General features: G+C 42.3%; 1 protein-coding gene across 1 annotated transcript in view; it reads left to right on the top strand.

The window, feature by feature from the left end:
* Positions 1-17,169, top strand: part of LOC126545225 (WD repeat-containing protein 11-like) — a 289,213-nt gene that overhangs the window by 270,684 nt on the left and 1,360 nt on the right. The window contains exons 22-24 of the mRNA XM_050192989.3: positions 10,515-10,707; positions 14,782-14,856; positions 14,919-15,057. Of these exons, the coding sequence (XP_050048946.1) occupies positions 10,515-10,707; positions 14,782-14,856; positions 14,919-15,057 (407 nt within the window). The remainder of the gene's footprint in view (positions 1-10,514; positions 10,708-14,781; positions 14,857-14,918; positions 15,058-17,169) is intronic.

Below are 17,169 nucleotides of genomic sequence, written 5' to 3' on the forward strand. Positions count from 1 at the left end.
GACTGTGTCAGAATTTAAATATTTGGGAGCATATTTCACCACTGATTTATCTTGGGCACGTCACATTGATTACATCACTGCCAAAGCATCTCACGTTCTAGGTTTTATGAAAAGAAACGCAAAACAATTTCCATTCAAAGCGAAGGCTCCACTCTATCTTTCCAGTGTCCAGTCAATACTTGAATATGCCAGCATGGTTTGGGATCCTTGCACACGAGTGAACATAGACAAACTGGAAAGAGTACAGAGTAAGGCTGTACGATTTCTATTTAAAAATTCCAGACGAAATTGTATATCATAAGAAGCCAACAAACACTGACACCGAGGACAACATAGGGGAAATTACTTGTGCGTAATAAATGAAATAAAGAAACGATAAATTAATGGAAATGAAAGTGGATGAAAAAACAACTTGCCGCAGGTGGGGAACGCTCCCACAACCTTCGCATTTTGCGTACGATGCTCTACCAATTGAGCTACCGCAGCGTCGTTTCCCCATCCACTTTCTTGGATATTTATGTTTCCTAGTAAAACCCTGGGAGTGTTAGCCAGCGCCACCACTCACAAACCTTTACAGCGTATGTGGAACATCCTTTCTGCCGCTGGCGTCACGAGAACGTGATCTTTCTGGGTCAAGGCAACCGGTCAATAAACCCACACTTGCTACCTGAAGGCTTCAGTGTTGCCAGATTCGAGACCCTCATGTAATGAACAAAAAGAAAGGGGGTTAACCAAGGGGCCCGATTTTTATTAGTCATATCATAAGAAGCCAACAAACACTGACACCAAGGACATCATAGGTTAAATTACTTGTGCTTAATAAATTAAATAAAGAAACGATAAATTAATGAAAATGAAAGTGGATGAAAAAACAACTTGCCGCAAGTGGGGAACGCTCCCACAACCTTCGCATTTTGCGTACGATGCTCTACCAATTGAGCTACCGCAGCGTCGTTTCCCCATCCACTTTCTTGGATATTTATGTTTCCTAGTAAAACCCTGGGAGTGTTAGCCAGCGCCACCACTCACAAACCTTTACGGCGTATGTGGAACATCCTTTCTGCCGCTGGCGTCACGAGAACGTGATCTTTCTGGGTCAAGGCAACCGGTCAATAAACCCACACTTGCTACCTGAAGGCTTCAGTGTTGCCAGATTCGAGACCCTCATGTAATGAACAAAAAGAAAGGGGGTTAACCAAGGGGCCCGATTTTTATTAGTCATATCATAAGAAGCCAACAAACACTGACACCAAGGACATCATAGGTTAAATTACTTGTGCTTAATAAATTAAATAAAGAAACGATAAATTAATGAAAATGAAAGTGGATGAAAAAACAACTTGCCGCAAGTGGGGAACGATCCCACAACCTTTGCATAACTGAACAATCCCACAACCTTCACAACCTCCGCCGTAAAGGTTTGTGAGTGGTGGCGCTGGCTAACACTCCTAGGGTTCTACTAGGAAACATAAATACCCAAGAAAGTGGATGGGGAAACGGCGCCACGGTAGCTCAATTGGTGGAGCATCGCACGCGAAATGCGAAGGTTGTGGGATCATTCCCCACCTGTGGCAAGTTATGTTAGAGCGCAGCTCTTTGGCGTCCGTTCCTGGGTTTCGCGTCGTCGTCGGCGTTGTCGTCGGCCTCGTAACCAGCTCCGCCCCCCTTTCATCCCCCCAACGCTAGCAGCGACCGACTGATACCGCTGGATGCCGCTGACGCCGCTAGAGAGTCAAGATAACGTGACTGCATAGAACACCGTCGCCGCCATGCAGAAAGAGGAGGAAAGGGTCCCCCCCCCCCCTGTTCTTGTGTGGCGGATAGGGTGCTCTTCAGTTGCCGACGCGCCGATTATTTCACGTAGGCCCCGGCACGTCGACGAATACGTGACCACCTTCCCACGGCTAGGCCTGGTTCTTAGCGCTGCGGAAGCGAGGGTATCATATTGTTTGTGTCGGCATCGGCGGCGTTGTCCCTGAAATCAACTCCGCAGCTGGGGTTGACTCACTATCGGCGTCAGCGGCATCAGTCAGTCGCTGCTATCTCTTCCCTCCTCCCTTTATCGTGTTGTCCACTTGCTGCGCGCGCTTCTGCCCCCATCGTTTGCCGCTGGGTGTACACGCCGCCCCCCTCCCCCCTCTTCCTGCGAGTCTCCGGTTGTCAAAGCGCCGGCTCGAACTTAATTCCTTTCTTCGCTCCTCCTCCAATGCAACCCCTGTGCGGTGGCAATCAGAGAGCCAGATCGGTGGCGGCGGATCTGTATATGTGCACCGCCCGAGCCGAAATTGCCGCTGCCGTTCGCCCTGTGCGGTGGCAATCAGAGAGCCAGATCGGTGGCGGCGGATCTGTATATGTGCACCGCCCGAGCCGAAATTGCCGCTGCCGTTCGCCACTGCGAAATTATCTGCCAGTTCTTTCTGAGCCATGAGCGAGACGACCGATGGAAGTCCTCCGTCTGCTGCTGCTGCTGCTGCTGCTGCTAAACGAGCTGCCAGAGCAGAGGCCCAGCGCCGTCGCCGTCAGAATCCAGAGGTGCGTGCCGCCGAAGCAGAAGCTTACCGTCGCCGCCGTCGAGATGATCCAGGAGTACGCGTCGCCGAAGCAGAGGCTAAGCGCCGCCGCCGAGAAGACCCTGCCGTTCGCGCCGCCGAAGCGGAGGCTCATCGCCGCCATCGAGAGCAACCAGCAGTAAGCGAGGCTGAAGCAGAAGCACAAAGCTTCGTTCATGACTGTCAAGAACTGTTAGTGGAGTCTTTGTTAAAGGAATACGTGTGAAAAATAAAAAAAAAATTCTGTGATAGCGCATACATGTGTTGCTCGATTTCTTTGCCTCAATCTATCGAAAAGGTGAAACAGCTTATTTGCTGCGCTCAAATTTCGCATTAGGAAGTAACGTAATCGTCGGTAATTTTTTTCATCCACTTTCATTTCCATTAATTTATCGTTTCTTTATTTCATTTATTAAGCACAAGTAATTTCCCCTATGTTGTCCTTGGTGTCAGTATTTGTTGGTTTTTTATGATATGATTAATAAAAATCGGCCCCGTCGGTTAACCACCTTTCTTCTCGTTCACATGAAATTTTAGTGTGACAGAGGCCAAAAAGAAAATTGGGTGGGACTTGCTACAAAAACGACGTTTAATTCATAGATTAAAACTGTTCCACAATATCTTTCATTCAAGAACACGTATCAATAACACGAACTACTTGCATATGCCCGACCATGTGTCTGTGAGAGCTGATCACGAAATCAAAGTGAAGGAAACCTTATCTAAAACTAATGTGTTTAGTAAGTCCTTTTTCCCCAATACAACTCGAGACTGGAATCGGTTACCAAGTGATATTGTGAACATAAATTCAAATGAAATGTTTGTACAGTCGCTTCATGATGTAATATTATAGACATGAACATGTTGTGGCATTTTATCCTATGCGGCCTGAAATTTGTATCTTTTTTCTTTTATGTAATACCCCCCCCCACTGTAATGCCTATCAAAGGTGCTGTGGGTACTTTGGTAAATAAATAAATAAATAAAGTAACCTAAAGAATGGCTACAGGAGTGATTTAGCAGGGCAAGTAACAAATGTCCCTGCACTCCCATATTTGAAAAAACAAAATTCATAGGGAAAGGGAAACAATAGAGGCTTATTACATTAGAGAGGAAGAAGATAAATGTCTAAGCGCTCCCTTTCTTACCTTGTTAGAAAAAGAAATGGCTTTCTTGCATGAAAGATTATGCTGTCACTGATTTTGCAGATGTATTTGCGACTTGTGTTCGCATGTCTATGCTGGAAAAGATATAAAATGGCTGGAAAATTTCAAATAAACTTCCAATTGGTAGTCAGCACTTGTCTGTGGTATTTGTTTCCTCGTGTACTTGTGTTATTCACACTGTTCAACCTCACTTCTAAATATGAACCAACTAGCCCTCATCAAGATAATCATCATTATCAGCCTGGTTACGCCCACTGCAGGGCAAAGGCATCTCCCATACTTCTCCAACTACCCCGGTCATGTACAAATTGTGGCCATGTCGTCCCTGCAAACTTCTTAATCTCATCCGCCCACCTAACTTTCTGCCGCCCCCTGCTACGCTTCCCTTCCCTTGGAATCCAGTCCGTAACCCTTAATGACTATCGGTTATCTTCCCTCCTCATTACATGTATTGCCCATGCCCATTTCTTTTTCTTGATTTCAACTAAGATGTCATTCTCTCGCGTTTGTTCCCTCACCCAATCTGCTCTTTTCTTATCCCATAACGTTACACCCATCATTCTTCTTTACATAGCTTGTTGCGTCGTCCTCAATTTAAGTAAAACCCTTTTCGTAAGCCTCCAGGTTTCTGTCCCGTACGTGAGTACTGGTAAGACACAGCTGTTATACACTTTTCTCTTGAGGGATAATGGCAACCTGCTGTTCATGATCTGAGAATGCCTGCCAAGCACACCCCAGCCCAATCTTATTCTTCTGATTATTTCCGTCTCATGATCCGGATCTGCCATCACTACCTGCCCTAAGTAGATGTATTCCCTTACCACTTCCAGTGCCTCGCTACCTATTGTAAATTGCTGTTCTCTTCCCAGACTGTTAAACATTACTTTAGTTTCCTGCAGATTAATTTTTAGACTCACTCTTCTGCTTTGCCTCTCCAGGTCAGTGAGCATGCATTGCAATTGGTCCCCTGAGTTACTAAGCAAGGCAACAAAAGCAACGAATCACAAGTTACTAAGGTATTCTCCATTAACTCTTATCCCCAATTCTTCCCAATCCAGGTCTCTGAATACCTCCTGTAAACACGCTGTGAATAGCATTGGAGAGATCGTATCTTCCTGCCTGACGCCTTTCTTTATTGGGATTTTGTTGCTTTCTTTATGCAGGACTACGGCAGCTGTGGAGCTGCTATAGATATGTTTCAGTATTTTTACATACGGCTCGTCTACACCCTGATTCCGTAATGCCTCCATGACTGCACAGATTTCGGCTGAATCAAATAAAATGCTTTATCGTAATCAATGAAAGCTATATATAAGGGTCGGTTATATTCTGCACATTTCTCTATCACCTGGTTGATAGTGTGATAATGGTCTATTGTTGAGTAGCCTTTGCGGAATCCTGCGTGGTCCTTTGGTTGAATCCTCATCAAGATATTATATCTATACCATTAGAAATGAAGGCTAGTTTGCTACATCACTCTTTCCTAATATTATCATGAAGTTTTTCCTTTATATATAGTGCATGCATGCGTGCATGTGTGTGTGTTCACAGTGAAAATTAAAATTAAATTGGGGGTTTACCATACCGAAAATGCACAGTGCATTGTGAGCGGCACTGTAGTGGGATAGCTTCTAATTAATCTTGACTCCTGGGGTTCTTTAATGTGCACCCAAAGCACGGTACATGAGCATGCTTGCATTCTGCTCGCCTTGGAATGTGACTGTCACGACTGGGATCGAACTTGTGACCTCCAGCTCAGCAGTGTGACACCATAGCCACTGCACCACTGTGGTGGCTACGGTGAAAATAGAATAATATTTAGGCTAATATTTAGGCTAATTTAGGAATAATACATATTATTAGCCAGCCAGCATCACTCCAGCTAATGTGTCTTTTCCTGTATTATCAGGGCTCATAGAAATTTAAAAAAAAATGTAAATAAAAAGCCAAGCACGCTGACGAGAACAAAGAAAATTAACAGCTTTTAGACAACTGAAAAAGAATAACAGGGGAACAGCTGGAGACAACTCAAAATAAACCTCAAATGTGGATGGCAGAATCCTGGCAATGACAAATTCAAGGGGGTGAGCTGGCTTTCGAGGGGGTGAGTAGTTGACACGTATAGAAGGAACAAATATTCAACATGCTCTGCATCCTTGTGGAACAACATTATTGTAAAACATGGGTATTTTCACACCAGTGTTCCGCAAAGTTCAGTGCTAGGACCATTGCTTTTCATCTTATATATGAATGGCTTACTGTACACATAAGAGTATTCTAATGTACGGATGTACTCTGACGGTACATGCATTATAATTACAGCTAACAATCAAAGTGGTCTTGAAAGCAAATGTTGAATTAAGAAAAGTTGCTCAATGGTTCCCATATAATCAACAAAGTATTAACATTAAAAATAAAGAATGGCACATTTGGCTCCAGATGGAAATCGGTAAACACTAATGTCATAAAGATAAGAATAAGTGGAACTGCGATCTAACAACGAAATATCTTGGAGTCATGGTAGATAAACACTTACACTGGCAACTGCAGGTTTAATGTGTTACTCTAAATTGGCTGTAGAATGTCATGCACTAATTAAAGCTCTTAATTACTTTGATACAATGACACTACAAATGCTTTAAAATACTTTATTTTTATTCATTCATAGTCACCTCTTGTGTTGCATCGAGTTTGTAGGGGCACATACCAAACTTATCTGGACCTAGTAAAGTGACTGTAATAACGTGCTGTGAGAATTGTAACCAACTTGAAACATAATGACCCTAGCAAACCTTTGTTCTACAGATTGCAGTTGCTGCCCTTTGGCCTTTTATGTAAAATGACATGTATGCATTGTTGTCACTTATAATCATCCTTTTCATGTGTTGTTTCATGTGCCTTCTCATAGTACCATACAACAAACATTTAGTAATTTGAATCTTCCTCTCGCTAATAATGCATACGGTGAATATCTACTTCATTTCCATGGTATTCAAACCTGGAACACAATTCCTGTTGTAATAAAAATGTCAAACAATTATTTAATGTACTAAAAAACACGTTAGAACAATGAAGAATCTGACGTAAATAATAGGTGGCTTGTTTACATTTTTATTGTGTGTTTATCTATTTGTTGTTTTTTGTTTTGTTTATGCTTTTTGGGGGGCTGTCTGTACTGTATGCATGCAGAGCCTGAGCATGCACTTTCTGTATATTTGATTATTGTCCAGTGTTGTTTATGCTGTCTGAAATGCCTTTGTATAAATTTATTATTATTATTATTATTTTGGACTCAACTAGCCTAGAGCTATGGGTCCAATCAGTGTTTGCAAACTCTGTATAAGAAAAAAAAGCCAATAGTATACAATCAGTAATTCCTGGACAGGCATGCGCTTTCAAAAGAGTATTGGCTAAATCTGAAACTCGTGATTGACTCTTTTAGGCACTCAGTTGATTGCAAGTTGAACAGATTTATAACAACTGACTGTTAAAGAGCTTCACAACTGTCATTTGTGGCTGTTTCTCTTTCTGGCCTCAGAGATTCTTTGGCAGCTTGAAAGCTATGAGGTGGAAGACTTGAGATACTTCTCTTGTTCCATCACCATTGTTGCAATATCATTAAAACAATGTTCCTGGTCTTAAAGAGATACTGAAATGATTTTGACGATGTTGTACAAATGTACTGAGTCATTAGGGTCGGTCCTTCTGATCATTAAGTGCTGCATTTAAACACTCTGCATAGAGCGTGTAATTTATTATAAGGTTTTAAAAGTGTGCATCGCTAACGATTGCAGCAGCACCACTCCCCTTAGTTTTAAGCTGCCCCATTACAATCTACATAATTAAGCACAATTGAAGTCAAATGTGCAAGCTATCCGATTGCCTCTCCAGTTTGCTTCATCGATAATTTTTCCACCTTTGTGGTGAACAAATGTTGTTCATAATAGTTGGAATGTTCGTTAATTTGTTTCCTTAAAGTACACAAAAGACAAATATTGCAAATATTAAGTCAAGCTTAAGTGATCGATTAGTGCTCGAGATATTCTATATCTATATCTATATTCTATATCTACATCTATATTATCATGAACAGAGCTTTAGTAATCAAGAAAATGGGGTAAATGCAGCATACAATTGGGGACTCCCCTGGGACATCCAAGTACTAGCCCAATTATGAAGGCACTCCTCGTTATAATTCTGTCACTAGTACTCAACAACTCGTAATAAAAAGATTGCTGTATTGCATTATAAGATGAAAGATGATGCTACTTGTCCAGTTCTATTTGATATTTAGAAAAAAGAACTCATTGACGTTAACGACGCGGGCTGTCAAAAGGTTTCGTTTTCGCTCGACTCTATGCCACCCACGTTTTCGCGCTTCAATAGTTTCATTTTCATGCAGTGCTGCGCTGGTTCTGCTGGCTCGTGAAACTCTTACAAACTGCAAGTAGCAGAGGATGCACTGTCCATGTATGGTTGCGGGATTCCCGAACAGTCTACACCATTTGACCAAGAGCAGCTGCTGTGGCTAATCGAACGCTTTGTCATGGCTCGATTTTGCCACAGCGCTGCATTTCACACTTTGCACAAAAAATTGTAACACCACCTCTCAGGCGCTGTTTTGCTCACCGACAGAAAAGGACGATGATGGCATATGCAGCATCACCACTCCCCCGCTCGGGAGCGGGCTATTTGCATTTCGCTAAAAGTATGCGAACCCTGCAGATGCGATTTTCTCGTCAATTAAGTCTTTTCTTGGCACAAAACAAACACTGCCAGGTTTCTGGAATGGTATTCTAATAGTCCATGTCGACTTAGCATTTGCCTTTAGTGTCGCTTTAAAAGGAAGTAACAAAAAAAGAATACACAATGCCAATTTATCACTACACTCAAGCACTTCCAGCACACAGCAAGTGTCACCTGCTTATGTTACAACATGCTCTGTGTTGACGCAAGACGCGCAGTCAGTGTTGATCTCGAGGTTTCGTTTCACGAGGACCACGAATCACCCTTGTGTTGTGGTCTGCAAACCTAGCAATCGGTGACATGTCAAGCTGTGACGTCATGTCCCTCTGTAAAGCAGCAGCGCATCCGGCTATCGGTATCTGGTCAGTGCCAGGATCTATGCATTTGCGGCCGTAACTTCATATCGGAGGAATAATACCACAATAGAGAATTTTCCCATGTCCGGTGTTATGGTAAACACAGGGAAACTGGGTGTTTGCCAGATGGGTGGAGGCGCAAATGTGAGTGGCCTGCAGGGTGCAGCCACCTGGTAGTACAGAGCTTCACCAGTGACACACAGAGCTAATATAGCAGTAACCAAGTGTATTCTACTTTGCTGTTGGTGTAAATTTTCGGCAGCAGCATAATCATGAACACATTGTCTTTTTTAATGTTAAAAATGTTTTATACTTGGTTTCAGTAATATTAGCTCTATATTTGGCTGATTAAGCTCTGTGCCACCAGGTGGCTGCACCGTGCAGGTCCCTCAGGCCGCTTACGTTTACACTAAAGCCCCTTCATCACAGAGATAGTAGCATGGAGGGGCATTATTTAACGCCTCCGCCCATCTGTCAAAACGCCCAGCCCACTTGCATTTGCTAGAATACTAGACACACTCACAACGCATGCTGCTTGGATAGCTCTCGCTGGGGATCGATGGCCAGGCAGCTAGCAGAGAGGTTGGAGACGCCTCGCGCACGCTGACTCTAAGACACTGGAAGCAGGTAACACGGTGTCACATTATGATGCAGAGCCACATCATGACACGAAGCTTAGCCCCGATTTCTTGGCAGACGAGTTGTGGAGAAAAAGCATGGCAAAGGAAGTGGGTAACTTGTAATGGTCTGTAGCTCTTTTAATATGACATGCTTCACTTAGCATGTGGCATGATCATTTTACTGTAACTGTACCCTACGCATCTACAAAGTTAGTCCCAACCATTTCAGGGACTGTCTAAGTGCAAATTGTTGTGGTTGAACTTTTGGCTGCTTCTTTGGTTGTATACACTCGTGCTGGGGGAATGAAGCTTTAATTTGTGTTTTAACTTGTAGTGCTTTGCTTTGTTAACTTGCAGTGCTAACTGTACTGTATTTTCACCACCTTTCTTCTCATAATCAGTCTGGTATACATTGCCACAATTCTCCAGGTTCCTTGCAACTTGTTCTGTCTTGGGAAACAGAACTTTATGCGTAAACATTGTTCTTTGATGTCTGCCATCACAAAACTGAGAAAGGCAGCAACAGAGGCTTAAAAGAAAGCAATGCAGTGAGCATACAAAACGCAAGGACGATAGTGTAGTGCATGCTTGGTGGCACACGTTAATTTGAACTTACCTTCCACCTCGTTACGTTTGGGTCCCCTTCTACCTAAAATCAAGCCTATTCACCTTGTTCCTTGTCAGTTGAATTTGGCCTTTTTATTAAAAAATTTTTCTTTGCTACTGTTAAGGCATTTACATTTTACCATTGATTTTTTATATTGCCTGACCATCTACTGAATACTTGGTCCTTTGTTGTTGGGTGCTGTTAGCATGTGGCTAGACAATCTTTATAATTGCGGGCTTGTTTAGTTTTTTTGGTGACTAGTAAATAACAGCCTGAGATCTACTAATGTCCTAGCAAATAGCAGCTCTCAAATATAGTGTTTCAGATGTATTGCTGAACAGCATACTGGTCTTAGTTATATATACTAATCTGTTTATTTCTGTGGCACTTTTGGAAATTCCCACAATTTCCCTATTTCAAATATTGTGTGCTTGCAATCTATGCAACTGTTTTTTCTGCTGATTGTCCAGGGCTTGCTTGGTGGCATCCCTCAAAACTGAGAGCAAAGCACAGTCAGTTGTGAAGCTGGTGGCCACCAACCTGATCGCCAATGGCCGCACATGGGATGGTGTCCAGCTGCTATGTCTCATTGGCAAGGGTCTTGATGCCTGTCGCTACCTTCAGGCAGCTGGCCAATGGGAGGACTCAGTTTGGCTAGCAAAAGTGAGTCTGTTGGATCATTCAGGTTCATGATGTATTTACTTTACCCTGCCCTTCAAGATGGCTGCACCAATAGTGTACAGCGATGACCAAAGTTAAGGTGAATGCATGAGCACATAGCCATGGCTTTATGAAGCGCCAGTGTACCCAGCACGGCTGCTCTTACCAAGTTGTCCATCCAACAAGCGTTCTAATTAACAAGCATAGTGGCACACATGCACAGGCCAACATGAACAAATCTCACTCAATGACTGCAAACACTCACTGCCACAACACTGGCGTGATGAAGAGCACAGGCAAAGGGGAGCGAGCGCTTCATCTGCCTCTAGCGAGTCTCCGAAGCTTGAGATTATGCAACCTCTAGCACTAGCAAGATAACTTCTTCTTGGGAGCGTCTTCTTGGGTGAGTTAGTGTTTTCTGTAAGCTAGAAGTAATTTTTGTAAATTCAGAAAAGGAAAAACTAGTGAAAGACAGCCGCTACACTCACAGCTGTTTATTGTGATGCTTTCCCGTTCCAGTCTTTCTGCCTACACTTTCCTTTCACTAGTTTTTCCTATTCTGAATTTTTGTGCAACAAAAATCATGTCTTACTACAGCACTAGACCTGTAGGAAAGCAGCGCACATGAAGCCACCACTTATCTCAGCTCAACCACTTCCTGCCACTGATTACCCCCAAAATAGGCTGCGTGAGCTGCGTATGTGCTCAGCCACGCTGACAGACATGTGCAACCACAGCCGGGCTAGAAGAGGATACACACGCCACCAGAAGTCATCTGTTAGGGTCTGCTCCCATGGTGCTGACATTATGGTCAGGGTGGGTTTACTTCTTAAAACACAACATAGCTATTGATCAGAATATACAAAGTTTTTTTGTACACTCCTTTCTCGTGTGTAGTTTTCTTTTTTCACACAAGTGCACACACTGGATTTCAGACTGACTTTTCAGAGAAGCTTGAGTAGCACTCTGAGATTTTCTTTTTGAACACCATCTATGCAAAAATTCTCATTCATTACTGTCTGAAGCACACGGAGGCACCAGCTTCAGGTCGAGGTGCACAACTACGTTAACGTGCTTACAGAGCGAAGCTGATCGAACATGATAATCAAGTATGAAGACACTGGTGAATGTTCCCCAACCTGGCAACTATTGCTGCAGGAGCCTAAAAAATGCAGAAAGAAAGGAACCAGGTGCTTGCAACAAGCAGTCAAAACAAACGCTCCCTGCACAATAGGTGCATACCCGTTTTCAGATTGCAAAGCCACGGTTTTCCCACATAACATACAAAAAGCAATATTAATGCATAGCAATATTAATGCCACTAAATCTGCATAATTTTTGACGTTATCAAACTTTGATCTTAGATCTTGGAAACCAGAAGCAAGGCACATATTTTGTAATTTCAGGTTATATTTTTTTTTATTTGCTCTTGGTAATTTTGGGAAAAATTGCTATTTATTCTTTCCATTCACACTCCTTGATGTGCTTGTTTGAACTTTCACTGAAGACATCTAAAAAAATTTTAAGTGATTACTTCCGCTTTAAAGCTTCCATTCAAAGTACCAAATACGGTTTCAGTAGGATCGATAGTTGGGCAAGTTGGTATGGTTACATAATTTTGTTGCAGTGCAAAAGGACAAAGGCGTAGACAAGATACACAGTACGAGTACTGACTCTCAACTGAAGATATAATCGAATACAATCGTATATACCGTACTTACTCGATTCTAAGCACCCCCTTTTTTTCACGATCGCGATGCCGGAAGTGAGGGGGTGGTGCTTAGATTCGAAAAATCTAGAATGACACCCCTCCCTCCCTCTTTTCGCTGCGACATCACGACGAGATGGGTGCGAGAAATAACATTTTATTTTGCAAACATTCAAAAGAAAAATCGGTGCAGACAGTAAACCCACCGCTTGTGTAGGATGCTCAGTCACTATCACTGCCCCTGGAGTTCGTCGCACCGCTTGAGCCGCTGCTCTCGGTATCCCACAGCAGGTCGTCTTCCGTTCCGTCGAAGTTGTTTGTGATCGAGTAATTCCTAAATGATTTGCCCACAATGTCCACTTGGACCCTCTTCCACGCGTCTGAAATCCACTTTGCGATGGCTGATGGGGACTCTTTCTGCAGCTTTCCCGTCGTCGTCTTCTTCCAGTCAGGGTTTCGCACCCACTCTTCGTACTCCTGTCGGAGATTGGCTTTGAAGGGCTTGTTGACTGAAACATCGAAGGGTTGCAGCACTGGTGTCATGCCACCCGGAATGACAACCACGTCGCTATTGATGTTACGAAGCTTTGTCTTTACCTCCGGAGTCAGATGGCCGCGAAACGCGTCCAACAGAAGCATCAACCGTGTGCCTGCAGGTCTGCCGAGCATTGATTCCAGAGTGAGCAAGCGCGTTTGGCGGCCTTGGCTACGCGCTCTTTCTAACAAATAGGGGGGTGCTTAGATTCGCATGCAAACTTTTTTCCTAACTTTTTCGTGAAAATAGAGGGGGGGTGCTTAGAATCGGGGGGTGCTTAGAATCGCGAAAATACGGTAAGTGATTGCAACATACACAGAATCCCAAGGAACGCATGGTCAGATACAAATATGAAGGTTAACAAAATATAAAAGTTGAAAGAAAGCAAGAATCAATTATCAAACAATTGCCTGAAAAAACAAAACCATAAAGGCAAAAGAAAAAGATTATGTGGGAGTGAGCACCCATGCTAAGCTGATATGCATATTCCTTGTCCGACAGCGAAACCGAACCCTGTCTGATGTATGCGTCCCCCATTCTTTTAATATGGAAAGCTTCGATTATTTTGTAAGTTGTTCGGCATCCATGTTAGAAAGGACTTCTGATCTTGGTGTGCATTGGTGTGCAGCCTCATGTGTGACCAGTGTGACGTTAGATGCGACGCTGCAACATATATGTTACCGTACCAACTTCCCCACTCATTAGAAGAAAACTCGAGTGGCGCGATAATAGACAAGATGGTTGCAATGTAAGACACTTCACAACGTTTGTACCTTGTAAGACTGGGATTGTTTACCAAATTCCACTCACATGTGGAAAATCATATGTGGGACAGAGTGGCAAGTGCCTCAATATCTGATCAAAAGAACACAATCATTAAAGAAGTCTAGTGCATCGCATCTAACGTTGCACTGTCACACATGCGGCTGTACACCTATAGAAGTCCTTTCTAGACATAGATGCCAAACAACACAAATCATCAAAAATTTTTATATTACAAGAATATGGGATGCATTCGTCAGTCAGGCTCCGGTTTCCTTGTCAGACAGGGAATATGCATATCTGCTTAGCACATGCGCTCAACCATACATAATCAGGTTTTTTTATTTTGCCTTAATGGTTTTGATTTTTCTGGCAATCTTTTTATATTTGATTATTGCTTTCTTTTAACTTATATGCTTTGTTAACCTTCATATTTTATCTGACCACGCATTCTTTTGGATTCTATATGTGTTTCAATCACTTATAACAATCTTTTTTAATAATATCTTCAGTTGAGAGTCACCACTCATCCTATGTATCTCATCTATGGCTTTGTCCTTTTGCGCAAATAAGCACATATCTGGTGGTAAGGAAAGAGTTAATAAGCTTTTATTATTAAATAGGATATCACACACATCATAAGCTTTGATGCTAACACTCTTTCTTGGCTGGCACTCACATTAGTAATACCAGTGAAAGATCACAGACCTTTTAATGAAGAAAATGTTATTTTTCCTAGAAATGTGTTATTTATTATACCTCAAAGCCCTCATGAGGCATTACATGTGGGGTATGTATGTACAGTCGTCATCAGTATGAAAGGAAAGAGGAAATTTTTTTTAGATGGCCGTAACTCATGATGCATGGGTTCAAATCTAGGAACTTGATACATACGAATAAGTTTTCCTGTTGAACTTTTAGTATCATTGAACACTTTTATGGAGTGCATGTGTGTTGAGCCCCTACTGGTATTTGAGAAAATGTGGGTGTTGCCTTTCACATTGATGACGACTGTACATGTAGTAAATACTTCAATGTCTTCAGTTATGAACAATGCCATATTCTTTTACAGTGCACTCTCAGTGATGCTGCTAGCTGCGAGGTTATTAGCAAGTGGGCAGAGCATTTGATCCAGCTGAACCAGAAGGTAAACAGTCACTGACAGCCTTCTTTCAATTTGTCAACACAATGTCTACAATTTTGCAACAGGGGAAAGCGGTGCTCGTGTTGCTGAGTGTGGGCCAGTATGCTCGTTGTCTCCAGACTCTCCACGCTGCGCGAATGGTGGAAAGAGCTGCCCTCTTCCTTGATGCTTGCTTAGAGCATGGATCGCTGCCACGAGAACACTGTATCCTTTGTGTCTGTCTGTACTTTCATCAGTGGTGTTTGTTACGTTGATAAAATTGCCACAGTTAAATTTTTTTTTGACACTGGACAAGCACACATAAAGGAGATTACAATGCCCATACTAGTATCATATTAAGAAAAAAATATTTGCAGTAGATGACTCATGTTCACTCAGTGTCCGTTGACTTGTCCAAACTGTTCCAGAAACGCACCAGAAGTAGATGAGTGGTCAGCAACCCTACAATGGTTGTAGTAGCACCTCTTCTCTGAAGTTCTTTTGTGCATATAAAACAATTTCAGACATCTAAAAATAAGGCAACAATTTAATGGACTGATTAGGAACACGGATGACACACTTCTGGTTTAACGAGTAAATGGAGGATAACAGCTGATTTTACTTAGTCTGGAAATTATTACTGTGTGGTGATGTAGTCATAACTAATGTCTTGGTTTCTTGGACAGGTTACAATAGCTTGATATCATTGCTGCATTAAACTCTGAAAGCATCTCCAAACACTGGTTTATACAGCCAACAAAAGAAAAGCGGACCCTTAATTTGTGTTAGACAGCCCTTTTGAGCGACATAGCTGTGCTATTTTGAGTCGCCCAACATGTACCAAGCTAATTTTCAATTTCTAACTCCCATCTTTAGTAGCAGCTTCAATGAAGTAATGTTGCTGAAGTGGTACTACTCATCAGGCCAGTCAAGACCACTGCTTCAAATAATGCTCTTTATTGTAAACACTACTTGTGATGTTAGCTGAATTTAACACTGCTTTGACGTTTCCTAAACATTTCCATCCATCACTTTCAATCATTGTAAGCCATAATTGTTTTTTAATGATGTCAGTACCTACTCTCCTTGTTCTACACTTTTTTGTGCCAGTGCTATGTTCCAGCAGTCGGACAGAAATCATATCGGAATATACAAATATGCTAAAGTAACAGCAATTAATCAGAAATTTTGCTGATATATTCAAGTCTATATGCAAATATAGAAGCTGACAAATCACCACAAAATTTTAAGTTGATATTTTGCTGTAGCACAAGACCAAGCAAAAGTATCTTAGGGGCTTTAAAAGGCAGTTACATCTGTTCCAGATTGCTATACTGTTCAAACATTTTTATGCTCCATGTCCAAGAATCAGTCAGCCACAGTATCAAATATCATAAAGACCTTGAGCAGGCTCAACATAGCTTAGGTATTTGGAAGCCAGAAGAACCCACAATAGGAAATAGTAAACATGTCATAGTGCAGGGCAGAATGCATGGCATTGTAGGTAATGGCAAGACAGGAGAGTAAAGTGTTCTGTGTTACATTGGCTTTGCTTGAAATGTTAAATGGTGTAGTGGTGGAACAGCTGCACACTATCTAATCATCATCATGGAGGTGAACGGAGTGGCCATAGCCATGGATATGGCCAAAGCCCTCGATCCTCCATTTGCTGTTTTCACTCTTTCGTTGCATTTCTCCCTGGCAGCAGTTTCAATGTTTTGTCACTGTGTGGTCTTATTGTTTGTATGTCTGCAGTGTAGTACTATATTCTTCATGCTACATACTGTGACATGGAGCTCGCTCAAAGAGGCTGTTGGATCAAAGAGCAGCTTTGATAATGTTTGGTAGCACTTTTTTTTTGCAATGTTTTTGATGGTACCACTCTAGAGATACATTATGATATGTGTACTCAACTGCTGGCTAGAAGGAGAAGGAAAAAGGGAGAAATATACAGAGAGATTAGCAACCGCTGGCTGATAACTGACTGTTAGTGGGGACCTTCCTTGCAATCCTGCACAATTGAAAGAGCAGATCCCGTGGTAGTAATTTAAACAGCTTTTAGATGAGCCAGTGCACAGTCATGCAGAAGATACTTTCAACATTTGAGAAGTAAAGGAAATGTCTGGACGTCTTCACTGTAACTTCACGGATTTCAGAGTGTTTCTTATATTTGGACTTGATTTGACAAATATAACAGCGCTAACACATGCAACCACAAAGAAACAAGGACGAGACACAAGTGCTGACTGTCAACTAAATTTTATAGACGGAAGACGGACACCTTATATAACACGAAAGGCAGAGGTGAAGTGAGAGGGAGCAATACAATCGGAGAAA

Source organism: Dermacentor andersoni, chromosome 1 (genome assembly GCF_023375885.2).
Source record: "Dermacentor andersoni chromosome 1, qqDerAnde1_hic_scaffold, whole genome shotgun sequence".
Lineage (NCBI taxonomy): Eukaryota > Metazoa > Arthropoda > Arachnida > Ixodida > Ixodidae > Dermacentor > Dermacentor andersoni.